Source organism: Lagenorhynchus albirostris, chromosome 2, assembly GCF_949774975.1.
Source record: "Lagenorhynchus albirostris chromosome 2, mLagAlb1.1, whole genome shotgun sequence".
Taxonomy (NCBI): Eukaryota; Metazoa; Chordata; class Mammalia; order Artiodactyla; family Delphinidae; genus Lagenorhynchus; species Lagenorhynchus albirostris.
Genome location: NC_083096.1, coordinates 181,711,928 through 181,732,689, shown reverse-complemented (window position 1 = coordinate 181,732,689; position 20,762 = coordinate 181,711,928). Strand labels below are relative to the sequence as shown.

General features: G+C 61.3%; 1 protein-coding gene across 9 annotated transcripts in view; it reads right to left on the bottom strand.

Annotated features, from left to right (window-relative positions):
• The window catches only part of PLEKHG5 (pleckstrin homology and RhoGEF domain containing G5), a 36,435-nt gene extending 15,971 nt beyond the window's left edge, over nt 1-20,464 (bottom strand). For 2 of the 9 annotated variants that reach the window (XM_060141590.1, XM_060141596.1), the window contains exon 1: nt 1,296-1,428. In XM_060141590.1, coding sequence (XP_059997573.1) covers nt 1,296-1,415 — 120 coding nt within the window. In that variant the 5' untranslated portion in view covers nt 1,416-1,428. Of the gene's footprint in view, nt 1-1,295; nt 1,429-5,823; nt 5,952-6,803; nt 7,020-11,685; nt 11,763-12,666; nt 12,702-20,285 lie in introns of those variants that run through there. The other 7 variants (XM_060141588.1, XM_060141587.1, XM_060141595.1 and 4 more) reach the window with 7 other exon arrangements.
• Nucleotides 20,465-20,762: the final 298 nt, after the last annotated feature.

Here is a 20,762-nt window from a genome sequence, read left to right as displayed (position 1 = left end):
TGCCCAGGCCCTGGTCTCCTGCCTGGACATGGCAGGAGCCATGCTAGGTTGTAAAGGTTTGGGTGGGGGCGGTCTCTGGGACCCTTCCAGCCCAAGTCCCTGGTTCTGTGCCACAATTTCGTTTTTAAACCAATCCAGTATATAGATGGCAGATTTCACAGAGATTCACTCTTTAAGGCAGATTTAGCATTCAACAAATATTTATCAAGCACCTTTTATGTACCCTGCCCTGCAAAGACACTGGGCTGGAGAGACTCGGGAATATTCATTTCCCAGCACCGTGCTGGGCCTTGTTTAACTCCGCCACAGCTTCTCCTTCTCCTCTTGTTACTACTATTACTACCAGACACTAATGCTAATAATAATGACGGGAACCCAGCTGGTGGCTGACCCCCTCTGCTCCCATCCTCCCAGCAGCCCTCAGGCTCAGGGACACCAGGGGCGATGTGAGTCAGGCCCAGGATGTGAAGCAGGTGAGTATTCAGCAGGTTTGGTTGAGGATGAAGTTCCGAGAACCCCCCTCGGGCGGGCAGAGCCCACACTGTTTGCTCCCCACCCCTTCTCTCACCTCCATCCCCTCCGGGGTTGGGGGTCTCCCCAGCACTATAGCAGGGCAGCCCCTTCCCAAAGCCAGATTCTTGGGCCTCTTCTCTCAGACCCAGGATCTACTCCCTCTACCTCCTTGCTGCCCACCACACCCACCCTCTGAGGGTAACAGCACCCCAGCCAGCCAGAGACAGACAGCAGGGTCCAGGACCAAAGGTCCCCAGGACTCAGCCAGAGAGGGGCGAGCCCACCAGATAGAACAGCCAGGTCACGCTGCATCTCCACAGCCAAAGAATGGACCACAATTTTACAAATAACGGGGGGCCGGGCCCTTTGGGGATCATGGTCTAGGCTGATCCCCACAGGGATGGGGGCACAAGAAGTCAGTCTTCCCTGTCACACCAGGGTGTTGGCCAGAGGCAGGAGTAGGAGGGGTGTGGGCAGGGCCTGCAGAGGAAGGAAAGGGGGAGGGGTGGCCCAGTCCAGGGCCTGGGACCCACAGGTGTGTCCGGAGTCAGCCCCAGACACAAAAGGCCAGGCGCTGGCGGTCTCCTCCGCTGCCTGGCACCCTTGGTGCCGGGGTGGGGGACACATCCCAGGCCCCCAGGCCCTCATCGCCCCCCACACCCCCGCGGTGTGCACCCGGGGCAGGGGTCTCGGCCGCCGCCTGTCCATCCGCTTAGAGACGCGCGCGGACGAGGGCGCGCGCACCCGCCCCGGCCTCCCCGCCCGGCCCCCCGCTCCCCTACCTGGTCTTCCCCGTGGCGGCCACGACCCCCCACCCAGCCGGGCTCGGAGTCCCGGGAGGGCAGCCCGGGGCTCGGCCTGGAGGCCGCGCGGCGCCCGGAGACGCCGGGTCCCGTCCCCATGGCGGCCGGAGGAAGCGGCGGTCTGCGCCGCCCGCCGGACAAAGCGCGGAGCCCCGCTTCCTGCCATTGTGGGGCCGCGCCCGCCCGCTGAGCGCGCCGGGACCCCGGGGGCGGGGAACACCCACCCTCCCGCCCGCAGCCCGGCTCTGACCCCCGGCCCAAAGGTCCTGGGCTCAGAGGGTCCCTCCCGGACCTCCTCCTTCCTCCAGGGGAACTCCTTGGATGCTGGGGGCAGGGGGCCCGCCGGTGACAAACGCCCTCGCCTTGACTGCGGAATCCCGGCCCCCGCCCAGTCCCGCGGGCGCCCCACTCTGCTCAGACCTCCATCCCGACCCCAACGCAAACGGCTGGGGCACAGGAGACCCCTCCCGGCCGAAAGGGCATCTCAGTCCCTTCCCCCCAGCCCTGGGGACCCCCGCCCCAGAGCCTCAGCCCGGGGGACCTCTTCCCCCTCCCCTGAGGGAGCTCCCTTAATGCTGGCGGCAGAAAAGGGGGGACCAGACCAGGGACACATCCCTCTCTGGGTCCTCAGACCCCCGCTCCCTGTCCAGCCCCGAGGACATCTGTCTCTGCTCTGACCACCGACTTCCCCGCCTCAGCCACAGCCGGCGCTCAGAGGCCCTCCTGGGGGTCCTCTTAGTGCCCGCCCACAATCCAAGCGACCCCCGGCTCAGAGCCTGAGCCCGGGGGACCCCCGCTCCCACTGCCCAGGCCAGTGGTGCTGGCAGAGGAGCAGAGGGGCGCCGGTGACCACAGGTGGAGGCGGCGGGCAGAAGGCAGGCGCGCGGGGCGGAGAGGGTAGTCCTTGGGGAGCCTCCAGGAGCACAGTGAGACGGGGGTGTCGCGGAAAACCCCGCAGCCCAACTCAGCTTTCTGTGAGGCCCCTGCTGCTGCGGGCTGGTCCCTCCGGCCCAGGGGCCACGCGGGAGCTTCCGGGTGCCCTACCGCCAGGGGGCGCTCATCAGAGACTGGCGAGGACGCCGACCAGGATTGGGGTGCCGGGGTCCCCACTGTAGGTTGTCAAAGCGCTTTTATACTCATTCCCGGGAGGCGGAGGCAGGCACTGTTATCTTCATTCATCGCGTGGCGGATAAAGTGAGGGAAAAGTCCACAGGCAGGACTGACACCCAGACTTTTGACTCTGAGGTTCTGGACTGGCCTCCCTGGGGAACTCCTCAGGACCCATGGGGGAGGGGGACATGCTGTCATCAGCCCCCCCCATCCCCTAGTCAGCTCCCCCTCAATCTGGTTCTGGGTGGAAAGAGGGTGGGAGAGCAGCAATTTATTCGGGCCAGGAGCTTTCCAGGACCCCCTCTGCTCCCAAATCCCGGGCCATCCCCCTGTCCACACCACTGGCAGATCTCTTGTAAACTAAAGCCTGATCATGTCACTCCTCCACAAACCCTCCTGTGGCTTCCCATCTTGCTTAAAATAAAATCCCAACTGTGGCCTGGCTCCTACCGTGCCGTCTGGCCAGCTCCACAGGGTGGTCCACCGTGCTGGATTCCTTCATCCCTACAACTCACCAAGCTCAGAGCCTGCACCTCTGCATTCTCTGTCTGGGACACAACGTGCCCCTGATCTTCCAACAGCTGGCACTGGGCCCCACCTTAACTGCTACCTCCCAAGGAGGCCTTCACCCGTCTCTCAAAATAAACAGCCCCTTACCCTGGGACTCTCAAACCCCTTACATTGAATTATTTCCTCCGAAGCAGCTATTACTACCTGAAATTATTTTATTTCTTTGTTCATTTCTTGATTATCACTTTTCCCTGCTAGACTATCCTCTCCAGTGGCCAGGAGTCTTGGCTGTCTGGCCCACGCTTCATCCTCGGCACTTAGAATAGTCCTGGCCACCGTAGGTGCTCTGTGCAGACTAGATGATAGATGGATGAATGAAAGCGGAGGAAGGGGCTTCGTGCCAGAGAAGGCCACTGGGGCCTGAAAGGTCTTGGCCAGGATGTCCCCTTCTGTGGCCAACAGTCAACAAAGCGTTCCCCACTGCCTGTCCACAGGTTCTCTCCTTCCTCCTAGCATCCATGACCTTGGCTTGCTGGCCTCAGGCAGGTCCGTTTCCACCTCAAAGCTTGGAGGTGTTGCGCATGCCCCCTGCCCCTACTGCTGCCCCCCGTGGCCAGCCGCTGAGCAGTCCCAAGTGCCCAGGCCTGTGCCAAGTCCTGTTCACTCTTCTAAAAGACCATAAGGAGGAAACACTGGTACTACCCCCATTCAACAGACAAAGAAACTGAGGTTCGGAAAGGTAAAGTGACTTGTACTAACAGCAGATGCCCACTGGACCACTACCCATGTGCCTCAGGCACAGGGAAGGCATGGGGACATGAAGGCCAGCCAAGTGGTGGTTTGGGCAGCAGGGCCTTGAGGTCCACCCCCTTGGGGACAGGGCAGATCCCCAAGCCCACTGGCCTAGGGTAACCAGGTTGCATCAAGTGGAGACCATCAGGGCTGGGCCAGGGCAGGTCACAGGAGGTCACCTGAGTGACCAGGTTCCGGCCACCCTGAATCATGCTCCTGCCTGGGTCCTCCATCCAGGGCTGGGGCTGCTCCTTAGAAAGCCAGGGCCCTGTTGCCCCAGAGCCAAGAGTGCAGGGTCAAGGAACCTGCAGAGCAGGGGAGGAAAGGCACCCCAGGCCCCTGCACCAGGGGAGGGAGGAGGCCTCATCAGGCTCTGAGGTTCCCACCTCCTCTCTACGCAAGAGAGCTGAAATGGCCCATGCGCAGGCCCAAAAGGTCCCTGCCCCTGACTCCCTGGGGAGGGGCCCCCTCCCCAGCCCAGCCGCAGCTCCAGGCTCATGAGTCAGGACTGGCTTGTTGAAACTGATACCGAGAAACCAGATGCTGGGGCTGATGAATAATGGAGTCACCAAGGCAGGAGCCCCCCTCCCACTCCCGCCCAGCACCACCTCCCCAGCCCCAGAAAAGCAGAGGCCTGTGGGCATCCCCTCCCCCACAGTGGGCTGGGGCCCCAGCCTGGTCTGCAGTGGGAGAGGGAGCTCCTTGTGTAGGAGAGGTCACAGGTCTGGGCCAAGGTCTGGAGCCAGTTCTGTGCTCTGTCCACAGAAGACTGGCCTAGAACCAGGAGTTGGGGCTCCCTGGCCAGGGGGATACCCCTGCCCAGGGGCTCCCTATCCGAGCTAAGCTCCCCTGGGAGACTACCAGCCCCAGGGCCCCATCTGGTACCTTGGAAATCCAGGGGTGGAGGCCGCACGCGTGGGCACGTCGGCCGGTGGGGAGCCAGCTCTGCCAGGCTGCTCTCCTGCTCCCAGCGGCCCACCTGGCTCCTCCCTTCCCCTAGGCCTCGGCCTCACCCCTCATCCTGGGGTCCACCGGGACGCAAAGCCTGCCCTAAGGCCCTGCCCCGTGCAGGGCAGATGGCAGGGGTGTAGAGCACCTCTCTGCAGGCCAGCCCTACTGCACCAGCTGCAGAAGCCAGCAAGGCCCCTTCCTCCCCAGGGAGCCGAACAGCTGGGACTGGTCGGTGCTAGGGGGAGAAGGAAAGGCTGTGGTTCATGAACTTCACCTCCTGCCCAGTCCCTGCACAGGAGCCCGGCGTGGCAGCCTGTGCCCTTCTCCTGGCGCCTCTTTCTTCAGAGCCACACAAAAGGCTCCTTGGGAGGGAGTGGGGCAGAGAGCACAGGCCTGGGCTGCGGGAGACCTGCTTCTGGGGCCCATCTACCCCTCTGCCCTTCCCCACCTGTGTGAAGAGGGCACTGGCCAGTTCTCTAGAATTTTCTATCTAGGGATGGCTGCTGGGTCCCATTGTGTGCCTGGACTCTGGCAAAGGGGCAGAGAAATAGTGAGATCCTCCTAGAGCCCCCCAAACCTGGGGAAGGCAATGGAGGAATCTGTGGGGCCCTGGGCCCCCTGGGCCTCCAAGTCCTCAGTCTTTCATCAAGGTGGGCCAGGGCCTCTCCTGGCTTCGTGGGTCCTGTCCCTCTGCCCTTCCCCCTAGCGGGGGCCAGGCTTGGCCCAGGCTGCCTGAGGTGCAGACTCTCGCGCCCCCTGCCGGCCTCGAGAGGGCTTTCCGCCTGGGACCGACTCGGACGCCCAGATGGGGCAAGGTCGCCGAAACCACCCAACCAAGCCGCGCCAAAGCCCCTTCACATGCCCTCGCCCCACCAGCAGCCCTCACACCAGGGCTGGGGCCCTGCATACTCCTCACGACCATGTCTCCCAGCCGACCGCACCCTAGAGTCACTGTGGAGGCGGGCGCTGGAGCCCATTCCACCCTCAAGTAAGCGGAGGCAGGGCCAGTGGCGCCCATCGACACCCACCTGCTGGCCTAGGACTGTGCGGGACCCTCCACCCAGGGTTCTGTCCATTCATTCAGGGAGAGTCTTGGCGCCCGGACCCACCCCCGTCCGGACCCCAGTTTCCCCGTGAGACTCACCTAGGGACAAGGTTCTCCTCCCCAGTGGCTGGGGCTCGGGCCAAGGCTGCCAGAGTCCGACGGGGCCGCGGGGAGAGGGGGACCGGAGCCGCCCGGCGGGCTCGGTCCGCTCTGCGCCGGCTAGGGGCGCTGGGCGTAGGGGAATTACGGTAGGCCGGCGCGGGCGCTACCACCTGGGCGGGCCGGGACGTACCATCGGCGCGCCCGGCTGGGACGGGGGAGGGTCTGCGGTCCCGGGAAGGGCCCGGCGCCCCACCCGGCGGCCCAGGGGGGTGGCAGGAGGGCCGGCCGGCGCTTGGAGCTAATCTAGGGTCCGCGCTGTGGACAGAGGGGAGGAGGCGCTTGTCACTGATTCCGAGGGGGCTGCCCTTTACAGACCTGCGAAAAGTTCAAAGTCTGTAGTCTTTAACCTGGGCTTGAAGACCCGAGCTCGCCCGCCCCCGCCTAGGGCCCGCGGCGGGACGCTGCCCCCGGGGTCCAGGCGGGGTGGGGGGGAACCCGCAGGCCCAGCCCGTCCCGGGAATCGCCCCAAGCCAGGCTCGCTTCCGCTGGATTCTGAACGGCGCCCTCCACGGCGCCTGAGAAACGGGCCCGCCTTGCTCCGTGCCTCCCTCTTTTTTCCTGGCCCACGCCTAGCAGGTCCTGAAAAAGGGGGCCATTCCGCCCTTTGGTGGTTCCCAGCATCTTGAGTTTAGAATAACTCTGCCCTCAGGACTGGAGGTGGAGGTAGTGTCTGGGGACACAGGGACCCCACTGAGAAGGCAGGCCACCCAGCCCCAGGCACACCTCCCCGCTTCCCTAATTACCGAAGCTAGCAGAAGGGCGTGGTTGGACTGGGACCCCCGCGGGAGCCTCCAGGTTCAGGCCTACCTGCATTTTGCCAATTCTAGACCACCTCCGTCAGGCCCCTCACCAGGCCTGGGCCTCCAGGCTGCTGGATTCCCCTCCTAATGGGAGCTACCCTCCTTGTCAGCACTGACCTTCCTGGGGCTGGTCCACACCAGAGCAGCTCATCTCCGCCAGGTAGCATGAGGTGGGTCCTCTGTCTCTGCCTCTTGGGCACCCCAGGCCTTCACCTTCTCCCCTCCAAATTACTTAGCCAAAGCCCCCAAATTCCCCTTGCATTGCTCCTCTGGTCCTGCCCCATTCTCCAGCTGCACACTGGACTGCCCCCTGTCTACAGCTGACTAGCATCTCCACAGACCAGCCACCTCCAGAGATCCCCAGAATCTGGCCATTCTCAAGGGCACCCTGGCTGGCCTCCTACCTCTTACCCCCAAAGCATTGCCCAGGAGAATAGGTCACTCCCTCTCCCATTATTCACTACATCCTGCCCATTCTTTCTCCACAGGGACCTCAGATCCACCCCTTCCTCTGCCCTGTGGCCACTGGTCTTCATCTGACAACCCCTCCCCTAGACACACACACCACCCTCCCGACTCATCCCTGCCACCTCACAGCCCACTGTTAAGCCGGAAGAGAGCTCTGAAGTCATCAAATTGAATCTCCACTCTCTCCGCTTAAATACTTCTAGGGGTGGGGTACTCACTATCTATACATCAGGGAACAGCTTCAGCTGTTGGAAACTCTTGCCTATACTGAACAAAAGCTCACCTCCCTGCCAGGCCCCTTGGGACCCATGCAGAAAAACTCACCTCCCTTTCCTCCTGACAGTTCCTTAGAAATGATAGGCTCTGAGGACAGACAGACCTGGTTGAGTTCTGGCCTTGCCTGGGCAAGTCATCGCACCTCCCTGTTTCTCAGTGTCTTGTCTCTAAAATGGAGATGGGGTGGTCCCTACTGCACAGGGTGCGGGTGAGGACTAGATGAGGTCCCTGTGGTGAGGCACTAAAGCAGGGCCTGGCACCCAGTAGGTGCTGAGTAAATGGCGGCTGCTAGAACTAATACCTTTAAGGATGATGTCCTAGCGTCCCATCTCCAGGATAAACACCCCCAAGTCTTCTGCCCCCTCAAATGTGGTCCCCTAGGCCAGTGTCAGCCCTCCTCCATGTCCCCTTGTGACCCGAGGTGCCCTGTACAGACTTTCATCAGAGTGCCCAGCTCAAGGGAGCCCAGACTCTGCCCCGTGGTTAACTTGCAGCAGGGCGGGGCCCCCCACCGTGTCATCACCCGGCACCCTGGGAGAGAGGGAGCAAACACTTCCTCCGTCTCCCCGACAGGACACCTGCCCTGGGAACTGGACAGATGTGCAATAAACATTTGTCTGGCTGGGTGGGGTTGGCTGGGGTCTGGGATGGAACCCAAGGAGGTCTCAGATCTCAGGGAGGGGAAGGAGGACACGCACGAAGTCTAGGGGTTTCTCTCCCCCTGCAAGGAAGATGGACACGTGGTTGCAGATAGCATCCTCTTGAGCACCTGCAGCAAGCCACACTGTGCTAAGCAGTTCGCACGTAAACCCTCTTTTTCACCCTTGTTGCAACTTGAGAAAACTCAGTTTCCAGATGAGGAAACCGAGGCTCAAAGAGGTGTAGTGACTTGCCCAGGGTCATGCAGCGGGAAAGGGGTGGGCTGTGACCCTGGAGCTCCCAGGTGTGGGCTACTCTATACATCTTCATCCTGGGGAAGGGTAGGGACACACCTTCCCTCCGGTCATCCCCAAGGCAGGTAATCCAGACACCTCACCTGGACATCAGGGTGTTCCCTCTTCAGCTTTGCCTCCCTTTCCCCAGCCCCTCCTCAGCCCTGCTCGCTCCTTACATCCTCAGAAAGCCTCCTGGCTCACTCAGCTTTCTTCCAGCTCAATACCCCCTCATTTCTCTGGACACCAGCAGCCTCCTCCAGGAAGCCCATCCTGGTTATCCCCATCCCTCTAGAGTGAACTCCAGGGACAGGAGGTAGGGGTGAGGTGGCTGATTTATCTCAAAAGCCCCAGCACCCAGGAGAGGCTCAAATAAAACCTCAAGGGTGGGGCTTCCCTGGTGGTGCAGTGGTTAAGAATCCGCCTGCCAATGCGGGGGACACGGGTTTGAGCCCTGGTCCGGGAAGATCCTACATGCCATGGAGCAACTAAGCCCGTGCGCCACAACTACTGAGCCTGAGTTCTAGAGCCCGTGAGCCACAACTACTGAGCCCACGTGCCACAACTACTGAAGCCCACGCACCTAGAGCCCAGGTTCCGCAACAAGAGAAGCCACTGCAATAAGAAGCCTGCGCACCGCAATGAGGAGTAGCCCCCGCTCACCTCAACTAGAGAAAGCCAGTGCGAGCAACAAAGACCAACGCAGCCAAAAATATAAACAAATAAATAAACAAACAAACAAACAAAAAAACCCTCAAGGGTGGGCCAGGAAGTGGAAGGGTCCAGCCCTGTTGGAAGATGGCCCTTCAGGGTAGCCTGGGGGGCCAGTTTGACAAACCCAAGTCCTCACTTCCCTCCTCCTCCCAGTGGGGCTGGGATGCAGCTCCAGGAGGGCAGAACCTTTGCTCCCTGGAGATCTCCAGGGCCTAGAACCAGGCCTGGCACAGCAGGTGCTTAAAGCTGATTTGGTGACTGAATAAATGACGTCATCTCCTTCAGAAAGCTAGTCACATCCTGCTAGCCGTTCCTCGAATGGCTGGGGAGGAGAGGGAGAACGATGCTCTCCGTCTCACTCCAGGCCAAGCTGTGCCGGTCATGCTGTGGGATGTGGGCAAGTTCTTCCGTCTCTCTGAGCCTCAGTTTCCTTATGTTTCACATGGGAATAATAATAATGCATTTCTTCTGAGGTTCCCTCGAGGGTTCAGTGAGACAAGCATGAGGGCCCAGCAGCCTGCCTGCTGGTTATTATTATCACCAACAACAGGATGTTCTGGAACTTCCCTGGTGGTCCAGTGGTTGGGACCCGCGCTTCCACTGCAGGGGGCACGGGTTCGATCTCTGGTCGGGGAACTAAGATCCTACGTGCCACACGGTACGGCCAGAAAATAGAAAACAACAATAGGATATTCTTCTCTCCTCCTTCTCACCAAACCTGGGTGTCATTCACCTCCTCTCACCCTCTGCTCCAGCCTGCTCATACCCTTGGCAAGACCTGCCTCCCACCCCTTCTTTCCTGCCTCTGTACTTCTGCCTGTGGCAGTCCCCCCTTCCTGGAGGGCCCTTGCCTTCTGCTCTGCCTATCTACGTTTTCACTTCCACCAGAGGTCACCTCCTCCGGGATGTCCTCCCTGACTAGCCCTTCTCCCTCTGATGGCTCAGGCATCCTTGTCCCCCAAGTCTGTGTCATTTGTCCCAGAGTGGGTCCCACCAGTGATAGGACTTGGGCTCTCCCCCTGCAGGCTGGGTGACCCTCTGGCTGCTGGTGCCAATGTCAGCCATGCTGAGTTGCAGGCAGCCCAGGGCTGGGACCTGGAAGCTGCAGAGGGCCCACACATGCTCTGACATCAGCTCTCATCTCACAGGCCTCACCCCTGGCCCTTCGTGCGGCAGCTTGTGGGCCCGCCCCAAGAGGAGCAGCTGCCCACAGGAGAGGCTGGGACAGTGTGGCCTGGCCCCCTTTGTCATCCCTGCGGGTCAGGCAGAGGGCCCAAGGCTTTGCAGGCCCCTGGCAGGATGTAACTGAGGATAACTGAGGCCAGTTTGTTGCCAGGAGCCCCCATATGGGGGAGAGGCAACCAGCCAACACCAGAGCCCCGATGCCAGGCACCAACCATGCCAGCAGATTGCATCTGACATCACAGCCACCCCCTTGCCCGGTGACCACGGCAACTGGAAGCCTCCCCCTCCTCTCCCCGCCCGCAGAACAGTCCTCCCCGTTCCTTCTAACCGTGGTCTTCCTGCGCAGAATGTAAGCGCGTGTGTCTGGATGGAGGGGGGTAACAGGGTGGCATTTTTAATTTCCTGCAGCTGGCAGAGCTGAGCTACACAGTGGTTAGGGACAGGGCTCTGGCACCACACAGATCTGGGTTCTGGGTTCCAATCTCAGCTCTACCACATCCTAGCGGTGTGTTCTTAGGTGGGCTGCTACCTCTCAACTCTAAATGAGAATAATGACAGGACAGATGTCAGAAGGCCAGAGGGAGGAGACAGAGTCCTCAGTGCCCACAGTGAGTTGTGGCAGTTACAACTATTGTCACTCAAATGCGTGCTGGGAAGGGCCAAACCTGGGTTCAAACCCTTGCTCGGTCTCTCCTGAGCTGTGGGGCCTCCTCCAAGTCACAGGACCTCTCTGAACCTTGGTATCTTCATCTGGAAAACAGGGCAATGACCGACACCTTCCCAGCAGAGCTGCCACAGCACAGAAGGCACAGAGCCCAGCACGAACCAGGCAGAAGTGCCCCGCCGTCACTGCTATCCTTATCCCTCTTGTTTTGTCCACTCGTAGCTCCCAAGTCCTGACACTCCACGACCAGTTGGTCCCTTCTTCCCTTTGTCATCCCCAGGCCCACAGTCACTATCACAAAGTCCCAAAGTGTCCCTGACCCATGCCCAGGCCTGAAGAGTGGCCTGGTGCCCCAGGAAGAGTGCCCGTTGGGCACTGGAATGGAACCTTGGTGGGGGGCGGGAGGGGGGGTGTCCCTTCTTGCTGATTCTCAGTTTCCTCATCTGTGACATAGAGCGGCAGCTCCCGTCACCTCAGGGCTGTAAGGACTGCAGTGCAGGAAAGGGCTCTGGGGCACCCCTGCTCCAGCTGCCCTTGCAGAAGTCCCCCCCGCTCCACTGTTTCTGAACTGGGGTCAGCCCCTCTGCCTCCTAAGCCAGCCACCCTGCGGCCCTGCCCACCCCTGAACCCACACGACCCTGTAGCCAGGCCAGCTGCACCCCTGCCAGGGCCCTGTGGACTTCCGGGCCTGGACAGCGAGTGCGGTTAGAGCCCCGTCCCCTCTGCCCCCAGCTGCTCCCCGGCCCTCCAGCCACCCTACCTTAGCCGCCCGCCCCTTGTCCATGCAGTCGGGGTTCTGACAGCACAGCCCCTTCTCTTCAGCCAGGCTCCGGTCTTCTGCAAAGGAGAGAAGAGGGTTACTAGTCGGGCGGGGCCCAGGGAGGGTGCGCCCAGGCTGGGGCACCCAGGCTCCCCGGGGCCCCAGGAGCCTCCCGACCAGAGGATGGGTGGGGCCGTCTCCTCAATGCACCCTTCAAAGGAGGGCAGTGTCCCTTTCTCTTTTAAATGCCAACTTATCTGCACGGGAATCTGTTAGCAGAGCCCTTTTCTTGTAGCAGCTCCCCAGGGAAAGTATCCAGATTCCAGGGGGAGAAAACGTCTTTGGAAATGAGCAGCTCCCTCTCTCTGCACCACTAGTCTGGGGAGGGGGGTGGCTCAGTGACCTTGGGGCCCCAGGGTTCCTGGGGGATCCCTGAAAGACTACGGGGGGAAGGGGGATGCCAGGGGCCCAAGATCCCTTCCTACCCCTGTCCTCCACATCGCTGCCTCTATTGATGGTCTTCCCCGCAAAATCCTGGGGTGGTCCCCCTCACCCGCTGTCCGTCTTTGACCCAGCATTTGGTCCCCTCCAAGCTAGCTGCCTCTCCTCCTGGGGCACAGCAGCGGAGGGGACAAGGAAGGGGGGGAAAGAGGCTGCCCGCCCCGGTCAGCTTGCAGGGCCAGGGGAAGGGGTGATGAAGCGCGCCCCGACACGGGGCACAGTTTGGACCCCCGCATCCCTGATTCCGAGACCGGCGTCTACCTCCCACCGCGAGCAGGCCTTCCCCAAAGGAGGCGGCAGGCTGAGCCCCCGCCTGCCGAGGGGAAGGAGCTGGCCCTGCCCTCCCATTGATCCTCCCCCGCCCCAAACTCCCCGGCCTGCCCGCGATGCCCCTCGCCCGCGCCCCTCCCCGAGCCGGCGCGGAGGCGGCCAGGCCCGCCGGCCTGCATGGCCAGGCCCGGCCGGGGGCCCCGCACTCACCCATGGAAGAGGCGCCGGGAGGCCGGGAACGCGGGCGGTGCGGGGGGCGCCGCGGGCCGGGGGCGAGCGCAACGGCGGCGTGGGGCGGACGCCGGCCGAGCGCCGGGGTAGAGGCCGGAGCGCCGCGGCCGCGGGACCCTCTGCGGCTAGAGGCGGGGCGGGGCAGGTGGGCGGCGGGAGGAGCCGAGCGGCGGCCCCGCCTGCGGAGGGCGGGACTCCGTGCCCCGCCCCCTGAGCCCCTCAGCCTGGACCCCCGCCGGGCAGAGCCTGCCCCCGGGCGCGGGGCATCTGCCGGGAGGACGCGACCCATCCTCCCTCCCCACAACTGGAGCCTTCCCCTCCTCTCTGAAAAGTCGTGGGTGTGACCAAAGGCCATCCCTCCGCCCCTCAACTCCCTCAGCCTCCCAGCCACCTCAAAAGAAAACACCTCTGTTCTTGATGTGGTCTGGAGACATTTTCTCAATCTCCTGGAAAGTGGGAATGAAGGCATTTTAGACAACTCTGCTATTTCTCCCGGCCCCAAAGGTACCGTCTAAGTGGAAACGGTGCCTTCTTGTAGATAGGCATGCAGGTCAGGACAGATCTCTGCACCCTCTGTCCTCCACCCCCAGCAGAGGACCCTCTCCTCATTTAGAGATGCTGTCGGCTGTGGGGGTAAGGGTTCCATAAATGGAGTGGGCTTGGTGGCTACTGTTGTTTTATTACTATCACCTCTGTGTTGGTTAGCATTTTAAAAACTTTATGGAAGTATAAAATAAATATGTACAGAACAGTGCAGCTCTCATGGGTACACAGCTCAGAAAATTTTCACAAAACGTATTTTTACAAAATAACCAGCCCGCAGGTTAAGAAGCAGAGCACCACCAGCCCCCCTGCAGAAGGCTCCCTCATGGGAGCTGCCAGCCACTCCCCACCCCCCAGGGGGTGCTGTCCTGACCTCTGTCTCAATTAGTTTTGCCTGGTCTTGTACTTTCATTCAATTAGTTTTGCCTGGTCTTGTACTTTATGTAAATAGCACCACGAGATACTTGGACAACATTTTAGTGTTTACAAAACACTTTTCACTTCAGAAATGGAGCCTGGGGGAGGTGGCCAAGACTCTCCCAAGGGACTCAGAGTTCCCCTGAGCCTGCGTAGACCCCATCCCACCTGCAGGTTGGTGCTGGGAGGCTCTGGGTAGATGAGATCCAGGTATGGAAGACCCAGTTTCCCATGGGACCCGGGTCTCTCTCCCAAAGTCTCCCCTGGCCCCTTCCCCAACCAGAGTAGGGTGCCTGCCTTTCTACGTGCATCTATTTCATGGGCTGGCCCTGGGGACTCGGGGGTGACCAGGACCCCATCCCTGCCCTCAGGGACTTGTGACAGAGGGAACTGTGATGGATCCCAAGTCTTCTGGGTTCTCTGGATTCACTCAGCAAACATACAGCAAGGGTCCTCTGAGGGCTCACCATGTATCTAGCCCCAAGCTGGGCACTGGGGACCCATTGGTGACCCTGACAAGTCTTGAGGGCCTCATGTGGGGCCCGGCACGGCCGGGGCGAGGAGGCTGAGGGAGCAGCTGCACAAGAGGCCTTGCTCGGTGTTCCGAAGCTTCCAGGCTGAGAGGGAAGCGACAGCACAGTGTCCCCCAGTGTCCCCCAGTCTGCTGTTTGTGCAGTGGGAACCTGGCGTTCTGAGAAGGGCCCCTGCTAGTTCTCAGGACTCTCAGGCGGGCCCTGCCTCACTCAGTTCACAGAATCACACAGTTCTGATTTCCCTCTCGGAATCTCAGCTGTCTGAAGGGCCAGAGATGCCTGTCCTGCCTCTAGCCCGGAGGCAGGGGCAGCTGAGGGGGGAAACAGCCCTGTGAGGACCCTGACGGGGTCCCTGGGGTCAGCGATCCTGCTGGCCCTGCCCCAGCCCTGCCTGTCAAGCCGTAGCTGGCTCAAGGGTCGGGTGGGAAGCCGGGCTCTTCTCCACCACCCGGCAGCAGCTCCTCTGCCATCTGGATTTCCAGGGACCTGGAGACCGCAGCCAGCTTTGGGGGAGTTGCCCATGCACCCTACCTGAATCTGGGGACTCAGCCAAATGAGGTCTGCTTGTAACCCTGAGTCCCTGGGTTCTCACAACTCAGGGCCTGGGGTTGGGTTCTAACCCCCTTTGTCCCAAGACTTCTTGACTCTGGTCCTAAATTCAGCAGGCTCTGGGCTACTTACGCCACCACAGGGTCCTGGAGCTGCCTTGCCAGCCCTCTGGGTCCTGCCATGACCGCCCCAGGCCACAGCCACTCCAGGGCCAGACTCCCCTCGGCCACCGTGGGGTGGTCGTGGGGTCTGGAGTCCTTTGTCCTGGTTCTTCCAAGCACTGGAGTTCTACCTGGCTAACCTCTCTGGCCTCTAGCATCCCCCCAACCCCGCCGCCCTCCCACCCTCCCCCAGCCCCCCCTCCATTTTCAGTTCCCTCAAGGTGCTCAGTCTGCTTTCTAGACGCCCCCTCTGCGGACTGCTCAGGCCCAGCCCCTCTGGAATCTAGTTTCCCCGCACTCCACATGAAAGCTACAGCCTCCTAGAGCCCCTAGGTGTGCTTCTCTCCCCAGAGACTCCAAACACAGGAACGTCGCTGAGGACCCTGCTAGCTCTCAGGGCCCAGAGACGGGCCTCTGGGGGCCAGGGAGGAATCAGGCATCGGGACGGGCTGTCCCCACCCCAGGCCTGCCATGGGCTCCCCTCTGACAAGTTGCCCGGTTTGCAGCCCTGCAGAATGGGTGGGTGTGGTAAGGGGGAGATGTCGTACCAGGTGGTACATACCCTGGACCTAGTTGATTGGGCCAGAGGTGGCCGCCTGGGCCAGCCTGTTCAATTAGACTTGCTCTCTTGAGAATTTGAATTGAGACGGGCAACTCCTATTGGGCCCTGGAGCCCTGAGGTCACAGAAAGTCAGTCTGAGTGGGTACGCTCCCAGGGGCCGCCTCTACCACCTGCCCTCGCTCCCCCCAGGGTCCCCGCCCCGGAGTACCCCTCTGGCTGCTGGCCCTTGGCCAGCCCCAGGCAGACCTGGAACCTGGAAATTGCCCACCCCCAGGGCGCCAGATGTCGTCTCTCCGGGTCTGAAACAGCCCAGCTGCCCTCCTGGCCTCCTCGGGCCCCTGCGGCTCCCAGCATCCTGGGGAAAGCCAGGGCCCCTCAGCCAGGCAGACAAGCCCACATGCCAGCGTCCCCCACCCTCTATCTTAGTCACACGATGCCGCTTTTCCTTCTCCAACACGATCTCTACGACAACTGGCCGGCAGGGCGCCTGGGCAGAAGCCGGCCGGCAGACATGTTTTGCTTGGCGAAGCGCAGTGCTTCAAAAGAATTTGAATTGGTTGCCAACTTTGAAAAGTCAGATTTCACATAAAAATCCAGATTTCTGGCTTCCATGGACAAACCAGAGGAGCCTGGCAGCTCTGGACCCATATTCCTGACGGCTCCAGCTCCCCAGGTGTGTCTGCCTTAGGCTGGCACATACCCTGCCACGCTCCACAGTCCCCACCACTCCCTATCGCCTCACTCCAGCCCCCTCCCTGTTACTCACTACCTCCCCCGGGACGGAACTGAGCTTCTGACCGCGGCCCAGCCCTTCCTGGTTCTGTTCCTCTGCCTCTGCCACATCCTTCCCATTGCTGTCTACTGTCAACTGACATCCTGCCCACTCTCTAAGGCCCAAGTTGAATGCAGCGACCTTCCGGAAGGCCTCTCGATCTCAGAATATCCAAATTCCAGATGAATCGCTCCCTCCCAGATCCCACTGTCCTGGGATGGGCCTTTGAATTGACCTGTTATTTTGGACCTCTCTTCCCCACCAGATTGCTCCAGAAACACCTGCCTATAACCATAGCTCTGACCTACCCAGCACCTGCTGGGCACTCTGTGCTTTCCACACATGGTCTCATTTCACTGTCAAACCCTCTGCAGCATGGGCTAACCCCAAAGGACAGCTGCTGGCCACTGTAGCTACTGAGCATGTGCAATGGGGCTCATCCAAATTGAGATGCGCTATACATGTGAAATACACAGCAGATTTTGAAGATTTCGTGCAAGAAAAAAAAAACAATGTAAGATCACATTGATGCGGACTTCCTGACGGTCCAGTGGTTAAGACTCCGTGCTTCCACTGCAAGGGGCGTGGGTTCGATCCCTGGTTGGGGAATTAAGATCTCACATGCCGTGCGGCACAGCCAAAAAGTAAAATAAAATCAAATCTCATTGAGGATTCTTTTATACGGATTACAAGTTGAAATGGTAATGTTTTTGAAATAGACTGGGTTGATTAAATATACTCTTAAAATTCATTTCACTTGCTTGTTTTCAGGTTTTTTGTTTTTTTGCTTTTTGTTTTTAATGTGGCTAGTAAAAAAATTTAAATGATGAAAGTTCTAGGGGATAGCACTGTTCTAAACAACTGAGAGAAGAAAGTATGTTGATTGTTGCGCATTTTGCAGATGAGGAAACTGAGGCCCAGAGGGTTGGGCGACTTGCCCAAGGTCATGCAGCTAGTGAGTGATGAGCCTGGAACTTGAGCCTAGGACTGGAAGACTCCAAGTCTGTGCTCCTAACCAACAGGCCACACTGCCCCTATGGTGCCCCCATGGTTCCTGACATGGTTAGGTGCTTGGCACACATAAAATGATCCCCCCATTGTCACATAAGACCCCTTTTCCCAGCTGGCTGCAGGCTGAGACAAGCGTACCACCCTTGTCATTCCTCAGGGGAGCCCCTCACCTCTGAGCACCCCCTGGCATAATGAACCTCAAGAAGACAGAGCTTCCCTGCCCATCACCTCCCAACCCCAGGCCTGGCCTGGCAAAGGCTGCCCCTCCCAGGAAGCAGCTGTGGCCTTGAATGCCCCCTCCCACGCAAACCCAGCCCTCCTGGGAGCCTATCTATGGTTGGGCAGCTGCTGCGGGCTGTGCTAGGACTGAACCCCGTCATCAGGGCAGCTTGCAGAAGGGCAAGATTTGACCCAAACCTGCCCGAGAGCCAGAGGGGTGTGTTCTGGGCAAATGGCTGCTGACCCCAGGAACCATCCGCCTCTCCCTACCCCAGACTCTGGTCAGAGCATCACAGGTGGCCTGGGAAAGAAATGTGGTCCCCTTCCCAAAGCCCCATGTAGCATTGTGGGGTAGGGCCGTCAAGTGGGGACCCAGCTGGAGGAAGGAGCCCGGACCATGGTCTCTGATGCTGTCCCTGCCTGCAGCCCAGACTGAAGATGTCATCGTCCCCTGGAGCCTAGAGACCCCCAAGCACTGCCCCGCCCACCCACACGCCTCGGACTCAGTAAGAAGAGGTGGGAGGACACATTCAGAATCCCTTTCTGGGGCCCAAGAAACCATCCACACAGTTCCTGCCCACAGGCCTGGAGCCCGCCTGCCACTTCCTCTGGCCGAGGCTGTTGTGGGCACCTGCCCATTTGCCCACTGCCACGGGCTTCCCCCCAGGCTCCTCGGAGGAACAGAGAGTGGCTGCGAGAAAAGCAAGAGCAGGACTGCGGAAAGGGGCGTGATTCCCGTTCCGGACAATCACGCTCCGGGCACGAGCCCCACCCCATCGCGCTGGGACCCACCACCCACCCATACTGGGCCCAGGCCAGGGGCTGGCAGGGTGCAGAGGACAGAGCCCACATAGACAGCTGTGTGCCCGCTCTCCCACCCGCCTGCCTCAGCTCGCCCCCGAGGCCGGCTCACGCGCCGTGACCCACGCACCGTGTGCTGGGACCTCTTTCCCAGCCGGGGCCAAGAGGCACGGGGTCGTGATGGTGGGCCTGGTCCTGCGGCTCCGAGGCGGAGGGCGGGAACTGTGGGTCTGGGTACCACCACTCACCACCCCACTGAGCCTTGCCTTCCCTTCCAGAGCAAAGGAGGGGGCCACCAAGAATGGTCCCTGCCTCCAAAGGTGGGCGTGAAGACTCTAGGAGCCAAGGGAAGTCTTGGCACGGGGCAAGTGCCCGCTAACTGTGCGCTGTGAGGCCCCACAGATGGCAGGGACTGCTTGCCTGGAGAGGCTGGGGGCAGGGGAGCAGGAGCACGCTTCACAGGGGCTGCCCCAAAGCCCCGGGAATGGGTGAGGGCCCAGCAGCAGGAAAGCTTGGCACTTTGCAGTGACTGAGATGAAGAGGATACATAGCAAGAGGGGGACAGACCCCTGCTTGGCCTCCCTGGCTTGTGTCTGGGACTGGCTGTGTGACCTCATGCCGGACCTCAGCCACCTTCCCTGCCTCAGTAGACAGGAACCTGCCAGGTGAAGCCGTACAAGCAGACAGGACTCAGTCTGCCCCCCAGGCCACTTCCCCAACCCACCCTCTGGTTCCAGAACAGTGCCCGGCTGAAAGAGACGGGGAGCTTTCTGCCAGGCTGGCCCGCGCCTGCCCCGTGCGGTCCTCGCGCTTCCCCCTGCTCCATGCCCTGCCCAGCCTCCTGCACAGGTGGGCGCTGTGCCCACCCCACCCCTCCAAGCAGCCACATCCCTCCGTCCACTTTGGCCAACGGGACAGGTTGCCCGGAGGGGCCCCCTCTCAGGTTCGACAGCTGTCGTTTATGCCCACCAGGCATCCATTCTCCCCCTTGAGAGCAGCATTGCCTGCCCTGCTTTGTGGAACCCGTGCCCCACGTGGTCTCTTTCTGTGGTGGATCCCAGGCCTAGCCATCACTTTCCGTGCCCTCTGGCTGCAGGGAGGGGTCAGGGAAGGACCACGCCAGGCTGGGAAGTTGTGTCCCTGAGAGGCTCCTGCTTCTCCAGGCCTGTGGCCTGGGGTGGGGGCGTGCCAGAGCCTGGGGCCCCAGAAGAGGCCAACGGAGGAGATAAATGAGGCCCGAGACACCGCGCCCTGCTGGCTTCTGCCAGCCAGACCTGGGCTTCCATCACTGGCACTGGTGTCTTGACAGAAGCGGAGTCGCCAACCCAAGGCTGAACGTTCTGCTGGGCCACTCATTAGCGGAGCTATGATAAAACAGCAATGATAACAGCCAGCGTGGACCATGCCCTTGTTCTGTGGCGTGCGGGGTTTGAAGGGCTCCATGTGTCACCCCAGCAAGTCCTCTCAGCCACCGCACGACACCACCTGTATCTTTATCCCCACTGACACGGCCAGCTCAGCCTCCAAACACCGGCCGCCGGGCTCAGCACCCCGCACCACCCGTGCTGCCTCTCGGGGGGCTTAATCCCTCTGTGTTTCTGTTCCCTTACCTGCAATGGGGATAATACGAGAAAGGGCACATGTCCTGGGGCCTCGAACATGAGCATTCCAGAAAGACTCGTCCCACCACCTGGCCCTGATCTTGGAGGCAGAGGACCGAGGCAGAGACCAGGCCTGAAGCCCAGAGCCAGGCCCAGCTGCCCTGCTCCCAGCCCAGCTGCCGGGCCCACGCTGCCTGGCTTGGCCTGCCCTGTCTGCCCCCGAGGCCCCCAGGGTCCTCGTGCTCAGGCCCCTCTCCTCCACCAGCAGCGGCTCTCAGGAGGGCCTTGTCCCCCCACCGCTGCTGATGTGACGGGCAGCAGCATGTGCATGGTGAGCAGGCCGCAGGCTCCGGCCAGAGGGCGGCGGCAGGGTAGACCAGCTGTCCGGACCTCCTGCGCGCCCTCCTGGGAAAGTGGAACTGCACCTACCCCCGAGGTCCTCGATGATGTCCAGGGTGGAACTCCAGGAGAAGCGCTCCACGGCCCCCAGCTCCAGCTCGGCCAGGGCACCGGGCAGGGCCTCCAGCGCATAGGCACCCCGCTTCTTCCAGTAGAGAAACATGCTGAGGCCCGGGGAGGCCTCCCCGCCGGGCCCGTGCCCTCAGAGGCTGGGCGGCCCCGGGGACCCGCGTCCCCGAGGCCTGGACACAGTGGGTGCAGGGACTGCAGAGGGGCTGTAGAGACCCTGGGGCTGGCCACAGGCCGGCGAGCACGACCCTCCCTGGGGAGGGGAGCATGCTGGGAGCGGCCGGGGGCCTCAGAGCTGACCAATGGCCAGGGCCCCAGCCCCACACAAAGCGCCTTTCTTCCCCTCCTACAGACATTTTACAAATTTCAACTTCCCGGCCCCCTCGGAGCCCCCCCCAAGGGGATGGGCTGGCCGTCTGGGGACGGCAGAGGCCCGGA